Source organism: Lepidochelys kempii, chromosome 6 (assembly GCF_965140265.1).
Source record: "Lepidochelys kempii isolate rLepKem1 chromosome 6, rLepKem1.hap2, whole genome shotgun sequence".
In the NCBI taxonomy this organism is placed as follows: Eukaryota; Metazoa; Chordata; order Testudines; family Cheloniidae; genus Lepidochelys; species Lepidochelys kempii.
This window is the reverse complement of record NC_133261.1, coordinates 126,425,208-126,453,147: the sequence shown is the minus strand read 5'-3', so window position 1 is coordinate 126,453,147 and position 27,940 is coordinate 126,425,208. Positions and strand designations below refer to the sequence as shown.

At 40.6% G+C, this 27,940-nt stretch overlaps 1 protein-coding gene across 7 annotated transcripts in view; it reads right to left on the bottom strand.

Annotated features, from left to right (window-relative positions):
• Window positions 1–1,108: 1,108 nt before the first annotated feature.
• FERMT2 (FERM domain containing kindlin 2) overlaps window positions 1,109–27,940 on the bottom strand; it is a 100,585-nt gene continuing 73,753 nt past the window's right edge. For 3 of the 7 annotated variants that reach the window (XM_073350107.1, XM_073350106.1, XM_073350111.1), the window contains 13 exons: window positions 23,264–23,296; window positions 22,599–22,824; window positions 22,395–22,497; window positions 21,872–21,979; window positions 18,039–18,173; window positions 15,583–15,632; window positions 11,198–11,322; window positions 9,337–9,443; window positions 8,791–9,012; window positions 6,156–6,176; window positions 5,414–5,538; window positions 4,871–5,012; window positions 1,109–2,418 (listed from right to left, as the gene is read on the bottom strand). In XM_073350107.1, the coding sequence (XP_073206208.1) occupies window positions 2,245–2,418; window positions 4,871–5,012; window positions 5,414–5,538; window positions 6,156–6,176; window positions 8,791–9,012; window positions 9,337–9,443; window positions 11,198–11,322; window positions 15,583–15,632; window positions 18,039–18,173; window positions 21,872–21,979; window positions 22,395–22,497; window positions 22,599–22,824; window positions 23,264–23,296 (1,571 nt within the window). In that variant the 3' untranslated portion in view covers window positions 1,109–2,244. Of the gene's footprint in view, window positions 2,419–4,870; window positions 5,013–5,413; window positions 5,539–6,155; window positions 6,177–6,248; window positions 7,618–8,790; window positions 9,013–9,336; window positions 9,444–11,197; window positions 11,323–15,582; window positions 15,633–18,038; window positions 18,174–21,871; window positions 21,980–22,394; window positions 22,498–22,598; window positions 22,825–23,263; window positions 23,297–27,940 lie in introns of those variants that run through there. The other 4 variants (XM_073350108.1, XM_073350109.1, XM_073350110.1 and 1 more) reach the window with 4 other exon arrangements.

The window sequence follows — 27,940 nt, the reverse complement described above, 5'->3', positions numbered from 1 at the left end:
CATTGGGCTTTGTTGCAAGGCCAGGTTCCTGAGTTAGTGTTTTTGTTGTGTGGTGTGGTGAAATACAGCAGCTCCTTTACTGCATATGGCAATGCTACATATCAGTGTACGATCAGGAAAGAACACTATAGCCCACTGGAAATGCAGGGAGCATTTAGGGAGGCGAGACAGTGGGGGTTAACACACCCAACCACCTGGCTAATGCTGTAGGATACTGAGGGAATGTCTTTGCTGCAGAGTTAACTCGAGTTACCCACACTGGAGTCACTCCTCTCAAGTTAGCCTAGCTTGTGAGAGTGGCTATAGTGGGAAGTTAACACTAGAGCTGCTGCATCCACACTGGTGCTGTACTCATTCATCTGTGATGCTCAGACTTCTGGGGGCATATCCATGGTTCTTCATGCTGCAGGAAGTGGAGTCCCTCTGAATTGCTGGCCAGTAAGTTGTGGGAGAACTTGTCTGTGCTTGTCGCACGGGGAAACTGCAGGAAGGCACTGAGGACCAGTGGCATTTGAGTGGAGCTAGCCTGCGTCCACACTGCAGAGAGGTTGTATTAAGCACAGCTCACCAGCTGCTGACTCAGGCTTTAGCCTACACCCCATGACAGGCTAGCCAACTCAAGCACCACTGCACCTTGAGTTAAGGGTTTGTGTGTGGGGATGGGACTTGAGTTAGGGACAACACTCGAGTTAACTTTGAAGTGGAGACAAGTCCTTAGTGACCATAGCCAAGACATCCATTTCACATTTCGTCTGAAAGACAACACCACCACCGGCTAGCAGCAGAAAGTCCCCTCCACCCCCCCAGTACCATGCTGCAATATCTGTTCAGTACTGGCATGGAAGAGAAGAGTGCTACCTATCTAATCCCCAGTACTAGGGATTGCCGTGAAGGTGATCCATCCAAGAACTGACCCACCCAGACAACACTTGCTTGTGAGATAGGATGGGATCACAGCACAAGGTTTGATTTCTTATGCAACTGGACAAGTTATTAGCAACAGTGAACCTGTGAAATCCTATAGAACGTGCTGGTAAATCTATTTGGTAGGGTACGAAATTAAGATTACTCTACACAAGGCACAAGAACCAGAAGTGGAAACTGAACATTAAATAAAAGGTCCGACTTTTATTTAAAATAAAATGCATTTGTACATAGTCTTTAAACCACAGACTATCGGAACACAATACTGGTTATTCCTCGGCATTGGGTGGGACAGGAGCTCCCTTATTAGTATTAATTCTGCACTGGTGCAATGTATGGGGACACCCCAACTCCAGGCATTAGAGTTATTAAGGACAGTGTTGCACAACTCTAACAAAGTCATACTTAACTTAGATAAAAATGTATTGTATGTCAATTTCTAAATTACTATCCATATCCTTTTAAAAGCACTATATAGTTAATGCGGACACTAGATCTATGCAAAATTCTAGTTGGCTTGTGAGACTAGTTAAAAAAACTGTACAATTTTATAAAATTTGTGTTTTTACATAAGTTACACAAAACTTATACTTCATAGACCTTTACTTCATATTGTAATGAAAAAGTTTGCATATCATAGGCAGACAGTGAGTATGCTGGTGAGTACTAAGAGTGTTGTAATACAATACGGTGTAAAAATAAAAAAAAAAAAGAGACAATATAAATGATTATCCAAAGGAAATAGTTAACAAATAAACCAAACTATAACAGACTAACAGAGGACTGTTCTTCAGGGCCCCACACAACTATCAGGCATCTGCAACTGTCCTGATTCATGTAGTGTGAAAATAGAGATCAAAATTCTACTCAAAGGGAGGAGGACTTAAAAAACAGGAGGTCAAATTTACAGTATATAAAAAAAACACTAAAGAAAAAAAACATGCATTAAACATGATAAATAGACTTCATATAGTTTAAGCCCTGGATAGCTTTATAGTAGATGGCTTAGAGTTCTCTTAATAATTTGGTTATCTTAAATCAGTCAAATCTGATCATGATCTGCCCATTGTGTCTTGTGTCTAAAGACCAACGGCAGAATTTGCTACATTATGTAGCCTATGAACTGTCTCTTCATAGCAGATTAACGGAAGTGCTCATTAGTGCACACACATTAACTGGTCTGGTAATGCAAAAATTTCCATGATAAAAAAAAGATACATTTCAAGCTTACTTTATTAAGCAGCATATTTCAAACAACAGCTTTTAAAGTTAAATATTAATATGGCCATGGGGTTTCTCTCAGTATACAATACATCAAACTCACACCCAACCGCTGGTAAGTTTGTAAAACATCTCTTCGTCTAAACTTTCATTCTGGTCTTTTGCTCGTGTTGACAAGAAGATGTAGCCACCAATGAATTCATGAACCACTTTGCAATCCACCTCAGTACAAATGAAGGAAACCCTTACATCATCTGCAAACTCTACGGTAACCTACAGTGCAAAAGACACTGGATTAGGATCAACAAGATGGTCATGTTAATTATACCAACTTCAAGAGTTCCCCCTGTCCACATTACTGTGCTTCTCCATTAGCCTAGATGTATTCTGTATTGTCTAAACAAACACAGTTATGTAGCTTAAGATGAAGCAAATATTGTTCTTGTCCAAACATTTTAAATCTCCTTTGCCCCTGATGGAATAAAGTCTCCCTTGTAGTAAGCAATTGTTTAAAGTTTCCTGCTTGATATTCTATGTCTATTTTCTGAAAAGAAAAAATGATTGGATAGAGAACTATTAGGGGCCAGCATTTGCCCCCCAATTTATTAGTTCCCCCAAGAAGCCTATTATGGTTCTGTTAACAGTCTCATTTGAAGTCTTCAGAAAAGTCTCCTTCCAGTGATGTACTGTTCATAGGCACCAACTTTCCCCAGCACTAGTGGGTGCTCGTGCCCCCCCCACCACTGCCTTGACTACACCCCTTCCCCACTCCCATCCCAACCCCTTCCCCACTCCCATCCCAACCCCTTCCCCAAAGTCCACATCCCAACTCCACCCCCTCCCTGCCCCATCGGATCCCTCCCCAAATCCCCGCCCCAGCCCCGCCTCTTCCCCCGAGCATGCTGCGTTCCCCCTCCCTCCCAGCGCTTGCCGCGTGAAACAGCGGTTTTGCAGTGGCAAGCTGGGAGGGAGGGGGGAGAAGCGGGATGTGGCGCACTCAGGGGGAGGTGAGCTGGGGCGGGGAGCTGCCGGTGGGTGCAGAGCACCCACCAATTTTTCCCTGTGGGTGCTCCAGCCCAGGAGCACCCATGGAGTCGGCACCTATGGTACGGTTTATTAATTCTTGAGGCCAGTAGTGTTGCTAGACCATACCAGTCAGACTCTGGGATGAGCGAAGCCAACAAGTTCCTTGCAGAGCATCTGGTCTGAACAACCTGGGATACTGTGGCTTAAGGAACTGGTTAAAAAAATCCAAACCGCCCCAAAATTTAACGCTACTGGGACATATTTTCAGCCCTCAGCCTCTAATTGTGGATATTCACAGGCATGTGCCCTTTAAATACCACAACAGTGGGAAGTTTTAACCAGGCATTGCACCTGCAAAGTGCTGGTGGGGGTTTATGTATGTACAGTAAAAGCTGGTTAGAGGACCAGCTCAATGTTTACACAACAGCATCTGATACTGACTGCCCATTAGTTCCACAGAACTCTAAGTTGGGCTGCAAATAAAAAAGTGAAAACTAAAACAAAACAAAATCTAGGTAATTTAGCTATACACAGTAAGCAGTCCAGTATTACCCTCTTAGCCCAGAAGTTTCATTTTGCTTAGGTATCGGGCTGCGTGTCTGCACACAGACTAGAAACATCTTCTGAGTAATAAGGGTCTAATTGGGGTTTAGTGAAAAAAGGTCACTGAATAGTTTTTAAACACTGGTTTTTAAAGATTCTCCTGTTGGAGTCAGAAAGAACCTTTCCGCTGACTAATGGAAGTAGAATAGGTCCCCAAATGACAAACACTGATTATACATTAGAGCTAAACAATGTCTTCCTAGAAATAGCTTCATTTAAAAAAATAAAATAAATAAATACAAATCAGAAAACTTTACTAGATCACCAAGACACAAAGCCACCCAATCTAGACAGGTTTCAGAGTAACAGCCGTGTTAGTCTGTATTCGTAAATCTGGGTGTGGGGGGGGAAGAGGAGGAATAAACAAGGGGAAATAGGTAACCTATTCCTTCCCCCTCCCCACTGTTCCTCAGACGTTCTTGTTAAACCCTGGGATTTGTGCTGGAAATGGCCCACCTTGATTATCATACACATTGTAAGGAGAGTGATCACTTTAGATAAGCTATTACCAGCAGGAGAGTGGGGTAGGGGGAGAGAAAGCCTTTTGTAGTGATAAACACCCATTTTTTCATGGTCTGTGTGTATAAAAACATCCTCACTGTATTTTCCACTTTTATGCATCCGACGAAGTGAGCTGTAGCTCACGAAAGCTCATGCTCAAATAAATTGGTTAGTCTCCAAGGGGCCACAAGTCCTCCTCTTCTTTTTGCCAATCTAGACAATCACCAGGCCCAGCTCGGTGGGGGAGGTGTGATACAGTTATTTCCAAGGAAGTAGTAAAATCTTAAGTGGATTCCTTATAGTGTATAAGAAACTCTTGGGGATGCTGTAAATGAATTAGCTCACACAAGACGGAATTGCACTCAAAAACCCTACACAAACTGTAAATAGTTTAAAAAGAAATCTTGGACTCAAAGGAGAGAAAGAGAAATAGTTTATGAAACCGAGCAGTGTCCTCCCATCCAACAAAATCAGGAGGAACCCTCAGGCTAAATCTAAGTCATGTGTATATGTAGTTTTTATCAAAAAAAGACGCCTTACAATGGACATTTGGGCAAACAGTGTTTCCCAGCTCTGTAAATGCGACCTTGCTTACCATTTTTATTTCCCAGTTTACATTCCACTGTTTCATGTTGCTGAATCGCCACGTTTTAATTGCATCTCCGGTGCTTGCATCCATTCTTATGAGTCTGTTGTAGGCAATTCCAATCAGCTCTTCTTTCTTGCCCCCTTGGAATCTATGACATTTAGATTTATAAAAGGTAAACCTTAAACATATGCAGAAATGTTGTTTGTTCAATTATTGGACTGACTCATAAAACAAGCTGAACCAATGTAATTTTCATTTTTCTTTCCAGTGCTGATGCAACTTATTACTTCAGAGCTACAGAGAGGATCAATAAATGCAGCAATGGATTAAAATCCTTCCTTAGACATTTAAATAGAATTCTAAGTATTACATGCAAATAACGTAGTGTGTGAAGTTATAATTATGCATATTAAAGCATTTTACAGAAGCTGTTTCTGTATAAACTACACTGTTCCCAACTAGGAATATCTCATGGTAGCTTCAAATAAGACAATAATCTGCACATTCATACATGAAAATTTTACTTTATTACTTAGCAGAACCACTGACCTTGCAATAAAGTGTGTGATGCCAAATTCTGGTAGAGACTGCCAAGCTTGAATAAATCGCATCTTGGCTTCAATTAGACTCATCTGAGCTACATTCTGATGGGCCTCCAATATCCTGGCTGTGATCTGAATGTGATTAGACACAGTCTTCAGGCAACTGTTGTAACGTTTGAAATACTGTGTAAACCACACGCCCCCCCAAAACCATAACAAAACAAAAAACAAACAAACCCTACACACCCAAAACCATGTATATAATGTTAGACTCCCTGTTGGGAATTTTAGTAAGTCAATTACACTGTCAAACAGATGTTTGCAGTTTCTAAACTGCATCATATGCTATCGGTCATGAAATGGAGTATGTCACAGAAAATAGCTGCCATTCGTGCCATAGTTAATAAAAGATAAATATGGAGCTGCTTTTACCTAAGCACCACTAAATATTTGTGGGTATTATTTTTATATGCCAGGCATGATTATAGATGCAAACGTTTTGGGTACACATTAAATTTTAAGATGCACAATGAGAATCAACTCCTGAAATGTACATTTCTAGTATAAAGGATTCTTATTAGCAGATTGACAGCATAAAATCACTGGGGATCATCATCATTAATACTAAGAGAGTTATGTTCCTCTAGGTGTTTTGTTTTAGGACTACTCTCCATATGAAAGGGTTTTAAACTATTTTTAAAATTAAATTAATCTGAATTTTAAATTTATTTATTTTTACTGTCACTTACCAAGTCTCTTATATAGCCTGGCTGTAGATGACAATGCGAATAAAGGAAAAGGAATCAGAAAGAAAAAAAAAAGCAATCAGAAATATGGCAACAAAGCAAAGAAAAAAGTGCAAATTATCTGCAAACTGAAGTTCAAGCAAAAAACATGCAAATTTTCTTAGGAAGGAAAACAGCAAAAAGTGAATGCAAGCATGAAAAAAGGGAACAAGGAAACATAGAACCATCCCTCATTCTACAGCCATCAAAAATTAGGAATGTCTCATTCATCTAGAATGATTTATGTACGTTTTATAGGCATTTCAGAATTCCACCAGTGGCCAAAGTCAAAAATAGAGGGAAAATTCCCATCCTCAGCCTTCCTTCAAGGTCTTTGGTTGAACGAGACTCAGCTTTACTTCTCTTTAGAGTGCGCAAAGCCATTTACCATTTAAAAAAAAACTAGCTTCGGTCACTTCAGATATGAGGAAAATATCCCCATAGTACCTTTCTCAGAGAATAAATTAAAATGCCCAACACAGTTCAGTGGCTACAGAGATTCTAAAATTACACAAGGAAAACAAAAATTAAAATTGCCATCTGCTTTATGCATCCTCTTTCCTGAGGATACAGCTACACTAAGGACTGCAACCATAAATGCAGTCTTCTGTTTATTTTGGACTGAATGTTTTAGATGTAAAACCACAGAAATTCATTGGTCTGAGCAGAGTAAATGCCACAAAACCAAATCAGAATTCACAAATTAATATTTAAACATTATGAATCTAAACAGTTTGCTATTGTGTTTCTGTCTTAGCACGTCCTAAATCCATTTGCAAACCTGTAATATTGCAAATGTCAGTTTACAGTAAAACCATGAACCAGTTAGAGGGCTGGTTTGTAAACCAAGTGTCCGTATCACCACATTCCTAAGCAGACCAACTCATCCATCTGATACAATAGTTAACGTGATCAAGGACATTCACATTTATATTGACCTATTGAGATCATTAGTCCAATAATGAGACTGTATGGGTTAGTGAAAACTTGACATTTATCTTTAACAGATCAGTGGATATTGTAAATGTACATTTCAGATAAATTTGCACTTGGTGAGAAGTTTCCCCCCGAAAATTACCCTCAATTTAATAAATTGCAGTAACTTGGTGTTCCTTTTTTAGCTGGCAGGCTACATTCCATGAATTCCCTGAGGGCAGCATTTCCTCCATTCCCCATCACTCCCCCATCACATGATGCTGTGTGATAAACAAACAGTCTCAATGCAACTTACACAACCTCCAGGACACCAAGAAGGAGGAAACTAATAAAATGCAAAGGGGGCAAAACTGCTGAACATTCTTGCTGCCTTTATAAATGAAAGGCTCTATTTATACTTAACTAATCTTCAAAAGGGATCTGTGGCTTCAGAATCGTTGGCCTGGCTTTTACAAGTCTTTTACTGTTATCTCCAGTGTTGCACCTATTGCTTCTTAGCCAAGATATAAACACACTATGTAAATAATACGAGTTAATTGTTTCCCCAGGGTCTATTTTACTAAGATCAAGTCTACAATGTCTTATATATGTTATAATTTGTTATATATGCAATCCTTCCCCGTCCCCATGGATATAAAGGCTTATTTGGAGAATAATAAGGGCTATAGAAAATGAAATTCCACTGTCAGGAAATCATACTGTGCCAATAAATAGCTACATTTTCCCGCTTCTCTGCATGGCAATCCCCCTTCTGATTTCCAGAGATCAGATTCAGACACAGTAATTTAACTACAGATTAACAATCAGTGTACTTGAGTTTATTAAATCATCAGAGACACTGAGCAATGCTTTAGTTATTTTTGCAACTTTAGCCAAATACTGTGAGACTTTGTGCAACCCACGTATTTGCTTGTTTTGTGGTAGAAATAATATGATTCTACCATTCACTGACTAGATATAGATTACTACTCAAATTAAGTCACAGTTCTTTAAAAATATACATTTTCAATGGCTGGTATTTCATCTATTTACAAGTGTTGGAACAGTGCAAATAAAAAAAAAATACAGACTACATTACAGCAAAGCCTGTGTAGAACACTTTGTAAACAATGGGAACCTAAATTAATCCCAAGAATTTCTGCATGAGCTTTGTGCACATGAACTGAACTAAAAATCAATTCCTACTGTTGATTTACTCTGCCACAAACATCCCATTACATTAATATTAAGGTATACAGAATTGACCAATTTACTGATGTGCAGATGTTGTTCTTTTCTGTGTACCATATTACAGAAGTTTCAAAAATGTGCATAAAATAATTGACTCCCATTGTTCAGACTCTGGGAGACTGTCAACGTCTGCTATCTAATTGCAAATTTGACATACATACTCTGAATAAAACATACTTAAAATCACTGGGATCACATGCTGCAATCACTTGATATTGGTTCAAAACCAAAAATTAAATTTACACACGATTTAAGTAGTAACATTGTCAAATTCTGTTAAAATGCATTAACATCCGATGTACCTAGGATGAAATCTTAACCCTAGTGAAGTCATCTACTGCCATGACAAAACTCCCATTGACTTCAATGGGACCAGGATTTCACTCTTTGGGTTAAACACAAGATTTCTGGAAAATGACTAAAACCCCAGTACCTGTTTGTTCTTGTACTTTTTCAGGTAGCGAGGTGAAACCAGACATTCTGGATTAATGTCAGTTGTGACTTGTTCTGGGATTAACTGTGGATCTGGGTTCAAATGCTGCATCTTCAAAAATGACAGAATATTCTGAACTTCTAAGTTGTACGAGCTATCTGCCATGGTCTTGCCCTTGGAGGCTAGCCTGCAGGCTGCCATCCAGTGTGCATACTGCTTCTCCTGCAATTAAAGGCAAAAAGGGCACTCAAAAGGAAGGTAAATCTTTCTTTTTTCTGTTCAAACAAAGCTCTGTCGAATTTTTCAGTACAAGAATCGAACATTTTTCAGTACAAGAGACATACAATGGGCCAAAACTCTGACCAAAGTGTAGGATATAACAGTGGTACATAAGGAAAAGGAGTAAGGGCCAGTCTTGTACATTACATCTATATACACACAATGCTGTGCGTTTGTCAAAAGAATATGACCAGCCTATCAAAATGTAAGCCATGGTGGAGGAGTATATGGGGGGCAAAGAGAAAACAAAGCCAGTCAGGGACTTACATTATCACAGCGAAGCCAGATTTCATTCATACCATCTGCAACTGGAATCAGAAGTTTGATATTAAACTTCTGACCAGAGATGTTTACATCAGGAGTAACCTCGCACCCTGTAATAAAAGAGCTAGTGATTAGTGTGTACGGAGACACAGGCTCTAAAAACAAAACACACACACACACACACACACACACCACTCCAGTCTAATAGTATTAAAACAGTATCCCAGTGATATGATGTGTTATAACCTGGCTGAAGAATGTACACCATGCTTTGTTTTTAAAGCAAGTAAAAAATTAAGGGAAATCAGAGGAAAAAGTACAAAACAGTGTTAGGAGCAAACTGATAGCTCTGGCTTTAGCTGCAAGACATCTGCCTAGTTGCAAAGGGTGTGGTACTGCAGATAATAATGTAAACCCACATTGCGGGATTTAGCTAACTGTTTAAATTACAATCTAGGCTATAACATTTCAGCTTCTGTGGTGAATCATCTCCAAGACGATGGACGGAAAAATGAAAAGCAAGATCTATTTTGAGGGAGAAAAACAAAAACACTATACAAGTTCAATTAAATTTGGCATTACAAAATTTGCTTGACCCTTCATTTCCTCTCAAATGGACCAACATTTTGAATGGAATTACCTAGTCTAATAATTCTCTTATAACAGCAAAACCAGGTGTCAGGTGGGGTGTTACTAATCTAAAACTATCATCCTGTAAAAATTACATGGGTTGGATGTGCTGCTTATACCTTCAGTACTGAGGCACTAGTTTTCCTCAAATTTGGTTGCTGAAAAATCTTAAAATGTTTGTATTAGATGTTAAGCATTTTGAGAACTCCAGTTTCTTGAAAACATCTAAGTTAACGTGGGCTTCATTTCAACTCAGTCTCCAAGATTCTTTTAAAATGCAGTCAGAAGCAGCAACGTCAAAAGCTCCCAAAAAGGTATTCCAGGCTACACATCTCCGTAACTATAGTCTGAGATCATTTGGCAGCCTGTCTGTTGTTGCCTTCATGGTAAAAAATTAAAGCTGTCAGTAGTTTCTGCTGTTCCATAGCCCTCTGAGCTGGAATAGTTGACTTCTGAATATAAGGCAGGCCAGCAGCCTTAGGAATTTTAAACGTAATGTGCAAGTCTTACACTGGGACTTTACAGCTCTGCCACTTTCTCGCTCAGGGGTATGAAAAAAACACCCCCCTGAGCGCTGCAAATTTCAGCGCTGTAATGCGGCAGTATAGACAGTTCACCAGCCCGGCGTGGATGTGGTTTTTTTTAGAGTGCTGAGCTGTGTTGTGACTGCACAAGCCACGTTAAAGAGCTGCCGTGGCAGCGCTTTAACGTTGCCAGTGAAGACGTGCCGTAAGACTTGTGTGCTCACATAACAGGGGAGAGGAAAAAAGGCTGCATTTGAAGAGAAAATATTGCTGTTTACAAGTCTAAACTTGTTTATTTCAATAAGTCCATCACAAAAAAATAGGATTACATAATATACAGCTCCTATATGCTCTAACTTATTTTTGCTTCACTCTAAAAGCCAGACACATGTACCACCAACTAAAATAAATGCAGATCTCAACAATGAACTTTGAATATTTTTTCTGTGTGAAAACAGGCTAAGTTTTCCACGAGCCTGCTGATCCATACAGCATTATTTATGCTATCATCACAATCACTTATTTAGAAGTGTATTTTTACACCATACTTAGAAACCTCAGTCACTTTTCCTTTAATACTCAACACTTCCTTTAATACTCAACACTACATCTGAAGTGTAAAACAAAAGGAATCTGAATGTAGAAATAAATGGTGACAATGACAGACTTGTTTGGATAACGTTACTAGAACGGCACGCATCTCTCCTTACCTCTTAAGTTCATTTGGTGAGCTGGAGTCCCACTGGATTCATCTTTGCTTTTATAGCAGGAAATGGACGTGTCTTTGAAGGTGCACCAGTATTGTTTGTAACCTTTTAGCGTCAGTTTCTTAGGCCTGCCAGACAGGTCGATATTACTACATTAGATCTACAATTCACCTGGGTAACAGCGCTTAGTTTAAGAGACATTGTAGGTAGCTGGGCTCTTAAGCTGATCTTCTGTACCTTGAACATGTACCATATTGAAGTTCTTATATTCAGAAAGCCAGATGCACAGCTTTTCCCTTTGCTTACCTCCCCAACCAAATCCTGCTTCCGCAGGGTTTAAAACCCCGAGCTTACAATGATGTACAGTAAACAAACTGATGCATGAGTGATCCCACTGGATCAGTAACGGAGTTGCACAATTATTTGTCCGCTTATTTTCATTACCCTCTTACAGAGAAGATTTGTTCAAGAAAAATAAAAAAGGTTACAAGCTTGGACTCTTGACTCCAAGTACTTCCATAGGGGACAAGTGTCAGACTAACTCCTACTAATGCCTATAAAAAGAAGCTTCCATGAATCATGGAAAAAGGTTGTTTTTCTTCTGTAATATTAAAAGAAAGTTATTTATTAATTATTTTGAAAGTTAATGCTTTGATATTTAATTGAAAATCATGATGTTTGTTAAACAAAAAAATCAGAGCCACGCATATGTAATCTTTTAGGCACCTGATTTCACATGGTTTATTACAGCTGTCTCTCTTGCTTGCCCCTTACAAAGGGGTCTGTCCAGTGAAAGGTTTCGGTTCCCTCTCTGTGGGAGGCCTGAACGCTAGCTCCACAGAAGCCCTTCATGATATTCTGTTCCACCAAGCCATACGAGGATGTAGAAGTAGCCATCCTCATGCGTGAAACCCACAGAATTCTAATCCCCACCCCATGGCATTTTACATTTCACTCTAGTGGATCAAGTATTTTAGTTGCTAATGGGTGAACTTCGAGAAAGGTTTAAGAGGCTCATTCCAGCATAAAACTTCCAGTATTTAAAGCACTGATGCACCTATTTTGGCCTCCCACTGCGTACCTGCATCCCATTTCATCACCCAGCACAGCTCTCATTGACTTTCTGCCTCCTTAAGACGACCGGTACCCTCCATATCGGGTGGGCACCAGCTGAAGGGGAGGACACAACCTCCCCACATGTCTCCTCCCTGTCACACTCCTAGCCCGGGTGCCCCCGTGCTCTCCCCGCTGCTCCCCACGTTACCAGTGTATGTGTGCGTGGGGCTCTGTCCTCCCGCGGCGCTGGCTCTCCCCCACCCCCTGGCATGTTCGGCTGCTCTTCTTGGCAGCCGAAGCCAGGCAGGGAGTGGGACAGAGCCATTCCTGGATGCTGCCCGGTGCAGTGCAGCAGCTGCCTGGGAGCGTGCTGGGCTGTGGCAGCAACAGCCTGTTCCCCGCCCAGGCTCAGCAAGTCAGAGGGCCCCCCCACGGCATGCTCAGAGTCAGCTCCTGTTCGCAGAAGCAGAGCCTGGGCAGGGAGCAGGTTGCCACCCCTCCCCCGTCAGGTGGCAGGCTCTCTCACAGCCAGCATGCTTTGTGCGCAGCAGCAGCCAGCTGCGAGAGCGCCGCAGGAGCGGACTCTGAGACACCGTGGGGGAGAGGGGGTTCCCCCCCCGCCGGCTCGCTCAGCCGCTGTCCCAAGAAGCTAAGCCTGGGCGGGGGGCAGCCTGCTACTGCCACAGCCAGGTGCTCTCCCAGTCATCCAGGATGCTGTGCTGCACCAGGGAGTGTGGCTGGAAGAGGCTTTGGCCCTGCCCCTCCCTCTCTCGGGCTGGGGCTGGCTGCTGCGGGGGGCCACTCGACCCTTCGTGACCCTCCCACGGGTCACTGGCTACTTCTCTGCTTGCCCTGCTTCCTCCATTTTAAGGGTAGAGAGCACTATGGGGCTCAATGAACAGTGTAGTCCAAGGCTTAATTCCCAGCATGTGAAATGTAAAGAGGAAATGCCCAGGAAACAGCAGGAAAACAACTGACTCCTCCTGTCCAGTCTAAAGACTGTAGGGAGAGAGAAGTCCTTGGTACTGGAGGAAGCCTGGAAATGTGGGGGAAGGGTTAGGAGGAAGTCAGGAGGTGGGGGAGAAAAATAGAGCCAAAGGCCCAGCTTTTAAATGAAGTTAGTGAAATGAAGTTCAAGTGAAGTTTAAACGAAGTTAGTGAAATGAAACTTTTAAATGAAGTGTTGGTTTTGGGATGAGCAGATGTCTGGTCTCACTCATTTTGCCTTCATCAGTTTTCTCCATCCTAAAGTTCTAAGATATCACAATAGCCCTGTATGTGGTTGTGGGAAGGAAGGCTCAGTTTCAAAAAGTTTGCTGCCATGACTCCCCCAGTTTTCATTTAAAGATGTTCAGCCTCTAGCCAGAGAAGAAGAGCGAGCAAGTTTTTCCATCATTTGTCTGTGTGTCTTGATCCACATTTTCCTTTGCAACCCTCATTTTAACCTGCAAGGGGCAAGGCAGGGCACTTTGGCTACTAAGCTTAGTCATCATGCTGGTAGGTGTGAGGTAAGTCTCTCAAGCCCCAGGGACAACAGTGTTTCTTTCATGAATTAGTATAGCAACTTCTACACTCTAAAACATGCCCGAAGAATGCAAAGGACATGTCCCATCCAAGATTGGGCCAATTTATACACACAGTCATTTAAATGCGTTTCTTATAACATACTGCCTGGCCCCATTTTAAAAAAAAGTTCTCACAATACACTCTAGTCTCTTTATAGGTGAGTCGAGTCCTTTACAGTTAAGATATTCTCTTTAGGAAACCAGATGCCTATAGGAACACACCTTGGTTTCAATCTAGATCATCTGCTGCCTGTTGAGTAGTGGCAGCTTGAGCTGAAGCCATTCTCAGCACCTCAGACACACTTGGCTTTTTCTTTGGTGGAAGGCTAAAGAAACAGAACAAAGCCCCAGTTCGTCCAAACTGCAGCAACAGATGAAGCAGATGCTGTAGCTCAAGCAAAGACAAAGATGATGATTATAGCAAGGTCTGGAGAATTTAGGATCCTAGAGCACCCAGTGCTTTGCCTTATAGATTTTTTAGATTTGTTTAACCTTTCTGTATATTAAAAATTCAATTTAAATATTCACCTCCTCTTTCCTTAGGTACATGGATCCAAGAGAGTCTAGTGAGTCTAACACCTTCCAAAAGATAAATGATGTTAGTCCCACAACTCTAGTTAGCTAATCAGCTAGCTTCCCAAGTTATGCCTTTATTAACAATTAATTATGTCAAACCGTATCAAAAACTAAGCCTCTCTCTTTTAAAAAGAATTCACACAGATGGATAGACACACTAGCTCTGAAACTGTGCTGTAGCAATCAAAATATACCACAGAGACCCAGACTGAGTCAAGTACTATAGCTAACCTGATAAACATGCCTTACAAGATGGACAAAAAAAACTTTCAGTAAACAAATGACAGGCTACGGTTCAAGAAGACAAACCATTACAAAATAAAGGTTAATTACAACCCTGTTCTCATGCAGTTGCTTTTCTTCTGTTCCTAACCCATGAAGTCTCATTGAGATCTATGCACAGATTCCAGAACTTTCATCATCTCCCTAACATGATGCACACTCAATTGCAAGAGATGCCCATGACTGCCAGAATATTTAGTCAAGATTCAAACATGACTATTCCCAGTTTCCACATACCATGAGCCAATTTATAACTAAAAAAAGCAGTACATGAGCCGGAAGAGCATTGCAGTTAACTCAGACCTGCTCCTTTTGGCAGCCAGAAGAGAACAGGCAGATTAGAAGGACACTTGTTTGTTATTCATCTAGTCTCTCAAACCAAGAAAAGCACTTGAGTAAGGTTTCTAGTTTCATGACAGTTCTAATTTTAGGATTGCTTGATTAACTTCCTAGCATAACAACATAATATAAACATTTCAGCACCAGCTAATGGTGAAGTGTAGCCAAAGCATGTCCCCTCCCGCAACTCCGGAGGGGTATGGGTGGGAGGGTGGGGAGGGGCATGGAGCAATGAAATTCTTATACATCTGAAGAACTGAATCAGTGTACTAGAAAATGTAGTAAAGCTACAGCTGAGTCCTTTAAATAACGTTAAGTGGCCAGTGTATAGAATAGGTGCAAAATAAAGTGGAAACAAACAGGAAGTTTTAATATCTAGAGCACCAGGGTATTTTAGCTAGACTGCAACTATGAAGTCAATGTGTTAGAAGACATTTCACATCACACAAACCCAAGCAGTAGCATGCAGCAACGAATCCAGACAGCAGAGCAGAAAGGGAATTATGCAGTACTGTCATTAATTATTCATTGACATTAGTTTCACAAGCGCCTCTTCCCATCAGTACTTACTTGAACACTTTAATGTAGTCGGCAAGCTCAGGAATTGAAGTGATGTCACCCTGAAAATAAAACATCATTCATTTGATTTGTCTGCCAGATACAAGACTCAGTTCTAGGATGGGAGGATCCAAAAACAAGGCACTGGGGACAGTGATTCAGTTTATAGGATAATGCCACGCAATTTCCTCAGTTACGAGGGGGGAAAAGCTTGATAAAACTTCATTGTCAAATGTCAAGGGCTCACAGATCACAGACTACTTTATTAGAATACAGTTTATTTCACAGACTGAGAAAGAGAAGAAAATTCACTCCAAAGAAGTGCTGTTTTGAAACTCTTTACTCAACACACAAGTAGCAGGAGACAACTGACTCATTAATATAGGTTTTTAAAAGGTCCGTACTGCACTTGAAGTTCTGGAGTTGATTCTGCACACACACCCACACACACACACACACCCCCCCCCCCCCCCCCAGAAGTAGTTTAAGACTGGCCTGGTGTTTGAGAAGAAGCGCAGGTTCTTTACGACTTCACGGCTTTTCCCTTGAACCCGAGCCCCCCAAAAAGATGCTGCTTTAAAATATCACAAGGGGTTGTTTAATTGCTTCCCAATGGTCTAAAATGGCAAAATCTTTCAGTATTGTCACACTGGACTATACTCCTAGAACATATCTATGGAGTCACAAAAAAACAAACAAAATATTCATCCTGAGGTGGACACTGAAATGGACAGTCTCAACCAATGTGCCATTTCTAAATTTCTTCATTCTTATCTGGCAGGGTAGGCTCCTCAATATGACGTTTCGTGGCACTGAAATATGAAGATTCCTCCTATTGAAAATGGTCTAGATCCTACATAAATAGTGGCTTTCCTTCTTCCCACTGTACATCCATCAGAAGCAGCACAAGTTAATACTTCTAAAGCTCTGTTATCAATAATGATATTTTAGCAAGCAAAAGATCCACATTAATTTCAAAAAGATACACTATAAATAGTTTAAAAATATACTTAAGATGGCTGCTAAAAGAGAAAAAACCCAAATTTGAAGATTTTGGTCTTTTATGCCTTGAAAAGGTTAGAACATAAACAAGTGAATTCAGAGCCAGCATAAAGTGCGTGATGCTCCACTGACTGAAGATACCGAAACCTTTCAAGGTTGGTATTTGGCCTTAACTCTTCTTTCACAGTTCTATTCTATGGAAGAGCCAAGTACTACAATAGTACTGTGTTTTAGAAGTTTTATCATTTGAAACTAGTCCTGGTTGACTAGGGCTCCTAGGTGCTACGGTAATACAAACAAACATGTGATATAGGAAAACAACCCTGAAATATATTAAGCTACTTAAGGCCAAAAACACTAACCAAATGATATTTTCACCATTACTTGTTGTGAAAGTTACATGTGAAGAAACATGGTGGCTATTTTTGACACCGTAAAGCTTTGTCCACTAATTAAGGAATAGTGGAAGAAAAACTAAATATATTCAGAACTGAAAAAAGAAAAAGGAGTACTAGTGGCACCTTAGAGACTAACCAATTTATTAAATTTATTAAATTAATAAATTGGTTAGTCTCTAAGGTGCCACTAGTACTCCTTTTCTTTTTGCAAATAGAGACTAACACAGCTGCTACTCTGAAACCATTCAGAACTGAGTATTTTCTAAGCAAGTACAAGAAACAGAAATTAATTAAATCAAAATTTAATCTGAGTTTTCCTTGACACTGTTGTATTTCCCATGTATAATGGCTCAAGTTTTAGTGAGGCCATACTTCACCCAGCAGTGTAAACTTAAGGAAGCCAGTGTGACTCACTTGTGGTCACAGAGGCAACCTGTGGTTCATACTAGATTAGAATCTAATAATCTTCATGCCTCAGTTTGTTGCTATAGCCACAAATATATTGTTATACTTCATTTCTACAGGAGGATCTTTATATGCTAGCTGATTGGGCAACATTATGGCAGGTAACATTCAGTGTGAAAGGATACATATTAGAACAAACAATTTGATCTACTGATGCGTGTCAATGGGTTCTAAATTAACTGTAAATACTCAGGACAGAGAAAGGAGGTAACTGAACAGCACAGTGAAATCATCTGCTCAATAACAGTGTTGGTCAAGGAGTATTATATTGCATTAAGGGCTAGAGCACAATGCCAAAAATACTATCCCCACTAGCGGGCCTTCATACTACTTGGCAACCCTATGCTTAGTTTTAATCAACCCTTCTTATACCCAATACAGCAGAAACAGTGTCCAGGGAAGGACAGCAAAAATGATCAGAGGAATGGAAAAAATTTCCACCTGAGGAGCGATTAAAAATATTAGGCCTATTTAGTGCAGAGGAGACAAATAAGAAGGGATCAAAGAAGGAAGGTTGCTTCATCAGCAAACTTACTATAGTACCACTTAAGTCTGCCTGATCACAAGCATTTATTTAAACTTTAAGAAGTCATTAACTCTTACCAGAATCGTTGATGTTTTACCACCTTCTAAAGTAATTTCCAAATCAGACAGGGCAGCATCAACTTCATCAACTTCTTTGTCACTGTTGTTCAAATGATTTTCTGATGACATGATTGATAGTTTGTTGATGTGGTACTGAAACACAAGTTAGAGACCCTGTTGATTTTAAATACACTGTACTTTAATTTAACAGAATCATAGAACATCTATCTGACCAAGCAGAAATCTCACTATTGTCACATTCATTGTCACCCACTTAAATAGCTGTAAGGAAAAACCAAAAAGAAAGCCATGGTACAATATGGTATCCCCCGGGATCACACTTTGAATGACCACAGCAACAACACTGGAGAAGAGGCTGGCAATCCATTTTAGATGAGTGCTATGCTGTTCTATATTAAAGTAACCAGAAGATAATACAGCTATAGTATTGCTCTATGCTCCCATTTAAAACATTAAAACATTATTAAAACTGCAATTGTGCTTGTAGTATAGACTCTACTGGGCAAACAATGGACTAGCCAGTTACATAAACAGGCTTCATTCTATCACCCATACAACAGAATTTACAAATGGAGGCCTGAAGCATAGAACTCATGGGTGGGATTTCTAAAGCATGCTCCGCGTTGGCCTAGCTCAGCTCCCACTGCAGTCAATAGGAGATTTACCATTAACTTCAATGGGAGCAGAGTTAGGCCAATGCTAAGTGCTTTTGAAAATTCCACCCGAAGTGACTTGGCCAGGATCACAGGGAAAGCATGAGAGTCAGAAACTGAACCCAGATTTGAGTCTCAATCCAGGGCCTTAATCACAAACCCATCCTTCCCTACTCAGTTTAGAATACGTGAATGACATAGTTGGCTCTACACAGGTTTGGGTCCAGACAACATGGTTAACATGTGGCAGACAGCTCTCTGTTTTATGGTTACACATTTTGCTGTATGGTGCTAGTGAAACTAGTTTGGCTGATCCTCATCCCTTCTAGCTTTCCATGTGACAGAACATCTCGGAACGCACTGCCTCAAGTGATGCTGGTGCTGCTCTGTGAATTCTGGGAGCTCTATCTCCCAGGCAGCACAGGATGGCTACCAGATTGCTTGTCCTAGTTTATTCTGGGGAAAGCTCAGCTCGACTGTATGGTAACTGAACGTGCAAGCCCAGCTGACAGGTGACTGTTGTGAAAAGGCTGCTGTGCAGACACCTCAAACATGGCTTTTGTAATAGGGTCCGAGCATGACCTAGTCACAAACCAGAGTTGTACTCAGGGTAGACATAGGCATATCTCAACTCTTGTTATAGTCTTCTTTAGATTTTGCAGGACAGAAATAACCAAAAACCCCAAACGACAAACCTAATAATCTATTTTAGGCTACAACAAAGTTTAGCCAGTTACTCATTCTATACCAGAAAGGTGCAATGGGAAATGCCAACTTGAAATGCAAATGGCTGGTCTTATCACATTATTACATCCTTCCCCCACCAATATTGGGGCACAGGGTAGAAACTAGTCTCTTCCCTTCCTCTGTCACTTGCAGCTGCTTCCATCTGCTCTAGGGTGTTGAGAGATCAACTGTTCTGTCCTCCCTGCTAGGGTTCTTAGTTTTCTCTTCAGCATCCTCGTTTCTTCACATCAGTTGGTTTCCACTTGCCAGCCTCCTGGGGAATCTGTGGGTTGGCATCCACAGTGCATGCCTCAAATACATCCTGCAATTCCTGATGAGCTGATGGTTGGTGATTTCTCAGCTCTCTCCATTGGCGACTAAGTCTTTCCAACCAGTGCCCATCATCTTTTCTAGGCACTTATTTTTGAAGGCATCTAGTTAAGTGTCTAATATTTTGGTAGATCTCCAGCTCTCTCAGCCATATGCTAGCACTGAGATTATGTTTACATTAAAAATCCTCGGTTTTGTTTGAGCACTGTATATCTTTGATTTCCATATCTCACGGAGTCTAATAAATGCTGGGGATGCCTTTCCCATCCTTGATGTCACTTCCTTCTTGAGGTCTCCATTAGTCAATATGATGCTGCCCAGGTATGTAAACTGTTCTACTTTCTCGATATTTTTGTCTTCTACTTTGATATTACTGCTTGATGCCAGGTTTCAAGGATGTTTGTTTTAGCATAACTAGTTTTGAGTCCTACTTGGCCTGGTATTTTTGCCATATCGTCTGTGTAATTTTTTGAGGGACGTCATTCAGTTGCACAATATCAGCAGCAAAGTCTAGGTCTTCTATGTATTTGCCATCTACCCACACTATACCAGTGTTTGTATTGCAAATACACTTCATTATAACAAATAAAATGGCTGGGATTGCCATTTCAGCAACTGCTACTATCTAAATTCCTTCTATGTATTGCCTTGCAATAAAAGCAGCATTGTGCACATTCAGAAAAGTATTCATGCTCCTTAAAGACAGTGGCATAGAAACAACATTCAGATCTACAACAAATCTACAACACTAGAAGCAATTCTTCAAAGAAGTTAATGGATCAGCTACATTAGAGACTGCATCTCCAGCTATGGTGCTCCAAGAAGGTTGTGCGCCTCTGGGTCAATAAAGATCAGAGTGTCCAGCTAAAAGCACACAAAGCATCTCAGCTGAGGGGATCTGGCTGTGGAATGAACTTCCAAAGGAGTACAGAAAAATCCAGAGTCTAACCAGCTTCAGGAAATGTTGCAAAATCTATTTGATAAACCCTTTTTTTAATCATAAGCAGAATGGCATTCAAAGCATGATCTGCTCCCTCTTTTACCTCACCAGAAAAAACAAACAAAAAACCCCAAAAAACCTACACCCCCAAACAGAGCCTTCTATAACCTGAGGAAGAACGAGAGCCAGAAATTCCATGAAGTCCACTAGGGATTTTGCTACTGCCAATCTATTTTATGCTGCAGGCACTAGGGTAATGGGCAGCAGTATAAAACCCTAAAATAGAAATGATCTTTCCAGGGGAGAGCTATTTTCTCTGGTGTTCATTCAATAAGTATTTTTGAAGGCAGAAACTTGTGACTAAGTATTATAATCCAGAGAAGATATAATTGCCACAGCCATACCACAATTAAATCTACAAAGCTGAAACTCTTGATGTCACAGTGGATGTCAAACATCATGCACCTTGGGTTGCTCTTATAGGAAAACTGGAGAACAAATTTTTACATTCTTGCTTTCTCTCTTTTTCCCCCCCTTCAAAAATGACTGCCACGGGTTGAAATCCATACAGCCCTGGATCTGCTAGGCCAGAGATGTTTCTGCATGGTGGAGGAGAGAAGCAACCTGGCTGCCAGATATACTTGGGACCACCCTTAGACACAGTTTACAACCAGTCTTATGGAAATGAATGGTAAAAGCATTCACCACATGTATTACCGATGCCAAATTTGCACATAATATTCTGCACAACAGATAAATAGTTCTGGGAAACCCACAGATCATCATCAGCTGTTCTAGGGGCAAAGAGCCAGAAACATACAGTTCAGTAACCTAATGTACTTATTTGTATTTTTTTTTTAAAAAGCAAAAAAAAAAAAAAAAAAAAAGAGTCAAGATAGATACATACATCTTTGGGGAAAATAATCTAAATTCCTTTTCATGTGAAGTAACAAGAAGCAAATATTTAAATTACCTAAAAAGTTTAAGTAAACACTAGAGAATAGGAAACAAGCCAAGTTTCACTAGAACAGAAAGTTCAGCTTCCTGACAAAGATAAAGCAAGGCTTTTATTGAACTAGTTGAAGGGAATTTTAGTTTCAATCCACCCCTTGATTTAAAGCCTACAGAAGGCTACAAAATTGCAATGGAGTTCAATTAAAAAAAAAGGGTCCGTCTCTTACCTGTAACGCTGCAAACATCATCATTTCTTCTTCCGTACATTCTATTTCTTCTAAAAGAATAGCCCATTTAGATTGCTCATAAAGCTGGTTGATTCTGATTGCATCGTACTATAGTGAAACACAAACACACACCACACACACATAAAGCACCTGCAAAAGAAGGCCTGGGGCCCTTTACACTTCAAACATATCTAATTAAAAAGAGAACAAACATCACTCGACTTATTTTTACATCCAAATTTCTACTTGAAATTTAAATGCTAAACCACTTCGACATTGAAACAACCAGAATTCCCTTAACAGAGGCTCAGGCAACCACCTGCTTTTATTCATTTAGCAGAGTCTTGATGTGTAAACAAACATACAGTGTATTTATCATTTGAAAGACACAGGATCGCATTTTCACAGATGGGCAGCTGAGCAGTAGCCCATACAAATGGGCATGCAGGCATTCTGAGTGCAGACACTGATCTCCACTTTTTGAACGTTTGGCCATATGTACAAGACAGAAATAACTCAGTACCTTTGGATTCAAGTCAAAAAAATTGTAGTACTTGAACCGGAGCAGTAAGGCCTCATTTTCTTTCACATCTTGTTCCATGAGCGATCTTGACGAATCCAGCCATCTGCAAGTTGTCAACAACAGATAACAAAAAAGGGTCTGGTTGAGACTTCGTAACCATTTTAAGAATGCAGTTTAAGTTTTTAATATATGTCTTTAACTCACCCTTGGTTGATCTTAGCTTTATCAAGAAGTGCTTGTGGCTTGTACATTTTTGCTAAGATTTCTGGGGATGTAATTGGCTGGCTGACAGCAAGTATACCAGGATTCCCTTCTGATAAAGCACTATCTCCAAACCAAGCAGAAGTTGGGGACAGAGGGCTTCCATCGTGAGAATCATAGGTGGGCGTCATTGTTTTGCTATAAAGTCCCGGACTTGAATATATGCTTCCTAACAGAACAGGAACAAACATGTGAAGTCAGCTTGTGTTCAAATTCTGTACGCTCGATGCAAAACAAATACAGTAAATAGATTTTAAAAATCCTGAGACTTAAAAAGAACAAAACACAAAAAACGGACACTGCAATGCTTGTTTTCCTATGAAAAGCTAACCTATTTTAACTATCCTTGATAAACAAGACAGATCAAAAGTTCACTTTACATTTAACCCATGTGAAAATACTTAGAAATCCACCCTTAGAGGTATGAACTGTGCCTTCTTATGTTTCTACAGCACCTAGCACGTTGGGGGTATTACTGGAGACAATAAAAGTAGATAATGTGTTGCTTACGCATTTTGAAAGTCAAAGTTTAGAAGAGTAGGAAAATAAGGAGACAGCCAAAGAAACCACAGGGGACAGGGACAAAAGTCTAATGAGGTGGGGCTCACCTTTCACTGGGCCGATGTAAAGAACATCAGTGCCTACAGAGAAGGAAAGAAAGGAAGTGAGAAGGCAAGAGGGAGACAATGAGAGAAGTCAGAAACAAAAAGGGACAGATGAAGAAAAACATGCACAACTGTAAAAGACTTAGAATATTTTGGTTACATGATGTCATGTTTGTTTGTTTTCGCAAGTTGGACTTGAAACCAAAACTACCCTGTTTAAACCATGCCCTAATTAAGTCAATTTTGACAGCCTCCATACATGTGAGATGTATCAGTAAGAGTAGCTGTTGCTATCTACTGACCAAACTTTATGAAATGTGCTGCTTACTCTTCAGAACAGCGTGTGGTCGCCTAGCCTTAAGGCCTGCCTTTTAAAAATAGCTGATAATTATTCTATTGAGTCTGGTAAATTTTTCAAGCCCACAAATTCTATTTGAGGGAAGTTTTCAATAACCCTGGGAGTGGTGTATGGGTCATTCACCAGTTTGGATATTTTGACTCCTCACCTCTGTGTAACAAATATGAAAAAGTCTGTTAGGCCTGATCATCACTTGCTCTCTTCAGTGGTGACCACTTTTCCCACTGTGTATATTTGTATTGCACATTGGAACAAAGGTGTAAACTTGAGAATGATGTATTTAAACAGATTTGTCTTAAAACTAGAGACGATGTGGTGAACTGGATATACAAAAAGCTTTTTTTTTTTAAATTTTTATTTATTTATTTATTAATAAAATGGCTTTGATTATACACCAATGACCTGGATTCTCTGAACTCCTTAATGACAATCTGAACAGTTTATTTAACTGCTGAGACACCGGGAGTTAAGATTTCTTAACATGACTGCAAATTGCCTTGCCTCTTTACTGCACTTAATGCTGGCGAGAGTCCAGCTACCCAGATGCAAAGCAGGTCCTGTTTAGCAGTTTTCAAGATACTTGTGTTGCCACAGTGTGTTCTGACCATCTCAGCTGTTTTTGAAATGGAAGAAATATGCAGTTGATCTGTATTCTGTCTCTCCCCAACTCTTGGCATCTCTCAAAAAAGCAGAATTTTAAATAAACCAACAGGTCACTCTGTAAAGGCTGCTTATTTTCACTTGAAAATGTGCAAGTCAGATTATATGTGCATTAAGTGGGGTGTGTGTGCGCGTGTGTGCGTGTAAAAATATTTCTCCAAAGTGTGTAGTACTTGGCAGGTTTGAGCTCAGCATGAAAGCTGCTCTATAACAATTAGATTTTTCAGCCAAGTCCCAGCACGAGCAGAGAGAAATTGAGTCTTTTGGTTCAACTATTTGACTTTAGACTCCTGGTTCTTGCAGAACTTTCAACAGTACATGGAAGGGTTTTCTCACTGTGTGTTCAGGCAAACCTGATACTTGGATAAAAAATACTCTCTCCTTATTGTCGTTCTAGAGAATGTTAATAAATAAATGGCCAATGTTTTGGCAGGCTGGCTTTCATCAGGGCACATGGACCAAATGAAGTCCCAACTTCAGAGTATTATTTATGCTGAAATTACAGTCATCAATCCTCAGGGGGTTTATTTGGAAAAAAAAAAAGTATCTCCTTCTTAAAGGGTGACAAAGGGTAGAATTTAAGCATCAGCTTAAGCAGCTCCCTGAAAAGTTAATTAAATAACAAAAAACAAAACATTCCTACCTGTTTAAAAGCAGTATGTTAGGGTACAGAGGTTACTTTACTCATTCATTTTGTGAGTTAGGGGAGGGAGAATTTTTGCAAGGTGGAGATGGATGGTAAAAGGGCAAGAGTGAAGAAATGAAAGGAGAGATGAGAGATTGGGTTTGTATTAAAACAACGTCTATTTCAGTCTTCAGTTAGGCCATTCATTCATATTGCAAAATGCTTTTCTCAATTCAAAGCAGTTGGTCCAGAATTCTTTAAAAAGCTATTGTGTGTACTCCAAATCCAGTGTCACAGTACTGTCCTTTCTTTAATTCACCAGTGTAAAATACCTGCTCTTCAGAATAAGCTTTTCTTACTTAAGATATGCAACTGGCCCCTATGTCAGATTCGGGGGGGGGGGGGGGGGGAGGGTGGTTTTCCTTTTAAAAAGGAAACAGTTTTCTAGTTCACAAGGGTGCAAAGGAAAGATTCCAAATGTGAAAAGGAGGAAACTGATGTAGAGCTGGCTTCCTAAGTCTGCAGATATCTGGAAATAATGGAGAAGTAAACAGTCTCCATTTCTCTCACTGGAGGTATTCCTTTTAATTATCACACTAAGACCCAGACTTTCAAAAGTGAAGTACAACTACTACACACCTAATGAGCATTATTACAATTGTGTCTGCAAATCAGGCAGATGAGTTTGACGTCGCTTTAGTATAAATAAGATATATTTCCAACGTCTTGTACCCATTGGACAGCTCTACATCGGCGCAGCTGCACCACTGTAGCGCGTCTGGCGAAGATGCTCTATGCCGATGGGAGAGTGTTCTCCCGTAAGCAGAACTACTCCATCTCTGTGAGAGGCGGAAAGCTATCCTGGAGTGAGAGCGTCTCCCGCCAACATAGCCCCGGTGTGGACAGTGCTTAGATAGCTGTAACTTGCATCGCTCTAGGGGCTGTTCTTCTTTCAAACCTGAGTGATGCAAGTTAAAATCGACTTAAGCAGTAATATAGATCTGCCCATTGTTTTTCTTCTCTGAGGATTAAATTCCATTATTAGCTCTTCATTGCTTCTGTACAGATAGCCAGTGGTCATTCTCTCAGTTCACTGTTTTTCATGCCTTCTTTTAAAAGTATTACTATTGTGAAATGGAAGTGCAATGTAGTTACTTTTGTAAGGCTACACTGGTGCCCTAAAAAGAAAAGGAGTACTTGTGGCACCTTAGAGACTCACCAATTTGAGAATAAGCTTTCGAGAGCTACAGCTCACTTCATCGGATGCATACTGTGGAAACTGCAGAAGACCTAGGCACTCAATTAAACCAGACTCAAAGTGCTTCTATGGTCAGAAGAATGACTGTGTAAAATCAGTGCCATTTAATTCAGCAGATCCACACCCTGTACTCAGTCACATCCCCTTGATTTCTGTCACACATACATCCTAACTACTACTATCCGTGCGGGGGAGAAGATCCTGCTACAGCAGAGTAAGCCAGATTCTTTTCAAGCCTGCAAAAGCCATGGACTTCATTGGGATCAAATGCAGGCCAACACACTCCACTGGCGAAAATCACACCCTAAAATATGTCTCAAGCAATCAGTTCTCCGCTGCTCTTAGAAAACTATTCCCAATCTATAGCCTTGCCTTTACTAGGAAAAGAGGTGTGTCTTAACACATCCTAAAACCCTAGTGTAGACAAGGCAGTTTGTTAGTTTTAATATGTTAGCTGGCTGAAGGAAACTATAATGGGGAGTTCAGGTTTACCTTGACCAACTACCACAAATTAAAGCTACAAACTTTTGTTGTTTACACTAGGATATTGTTCACCATGTGCTAAAAATACACCTTTTTAAAATACAACGCAATCAGGTTTACACAGTTGTTCCAATGTGCAATACAAATATACACAACAGGAAGAGTGCTTACTGCTGGAGCGAGTGCGTGCAGTTATTCATCAGATTGCTGCCTAAGAGGCAAGCCTTGTGCTCATCTTCCATGCCCACAGAAAAAGTGGGAAGGGAGGAAGAGCCTTGAGAGTAGAGCTGTACGTGGAGTGGGATACTGTTGGATACTGGGAACCTGCATAGGAGATTTACACTCAAAGCGTGCTACAGAATCGCAGCTCCTCGGTGATCCTTTCTCGAAAGGCTCCTAGAATGGAGAAGGACCAGGGCATCAAAAGTGATGTGGAAAAGCTGGCTGCATCCCTTGTTGGAACTGCAGACAGTGAGAAAAGCAGCTACTGCAGCCTCAAGGTAGTAACAGCAGCTGCGGTACAGCTCTATGCCACACCGGAGCCTAGGGGATGATTGCATTCCTTTTCTCCCTAGCTCAGAACCTGGGTGGGGACACCATCTGCCCTGAAGGGATTACAATATATATATAAAATTGCATCCACACGCATGGGCGAGGACACACACAAACTCATTCAGGTTGCCAAGTCAAGCACTCAAATAGTAAAAACTTGAAGAGTGGTCAGTTTGGATGAGCTATTACCAGCAGGAGAGTGAGTTTGTGTGTGTATGGGGGTGGGGGGGGATGTGAGAAAACCTGGATTTGTGCAGGAAATAGCCCAACTTGATTGTCATGCACATTGTGTAAAGAGTTGTCACTTTGGATGGGCTATCACCAGCAGGAGAGTGAATTTGTGGGGGGGGCGGGGGGGTGGAGGGTGAGAAAACCTGGATTTGTGCTGGAAATGGCCCACCTGATAATCACTTTAGATAAGCTATTACCAGCAGGACAGTGGGGTGGGAGGAGGTATTGTTTCATATTCTCTGTGTGTATATATAAAGTCTGCTGCAGTTTCCACGATATGCATCTGATGAAGTGAGCTGTAGCTCACGAAAGCTTATGCTCTAATAAATTGGTTAGTCTCTAAGGTGCCACAAGTACTCCCTTTCTTTTTGTGAATACAGACTAACATGGCTGTTACTCTGAAACAACTCAAATAGTAGAAAATACAATTAATATTTTTCTGTGCAAACTATTTCCCAGACTCCTTGTTGTTTTTGTGGATACAGACTAACATGGCTACCCCCTGATACTTAA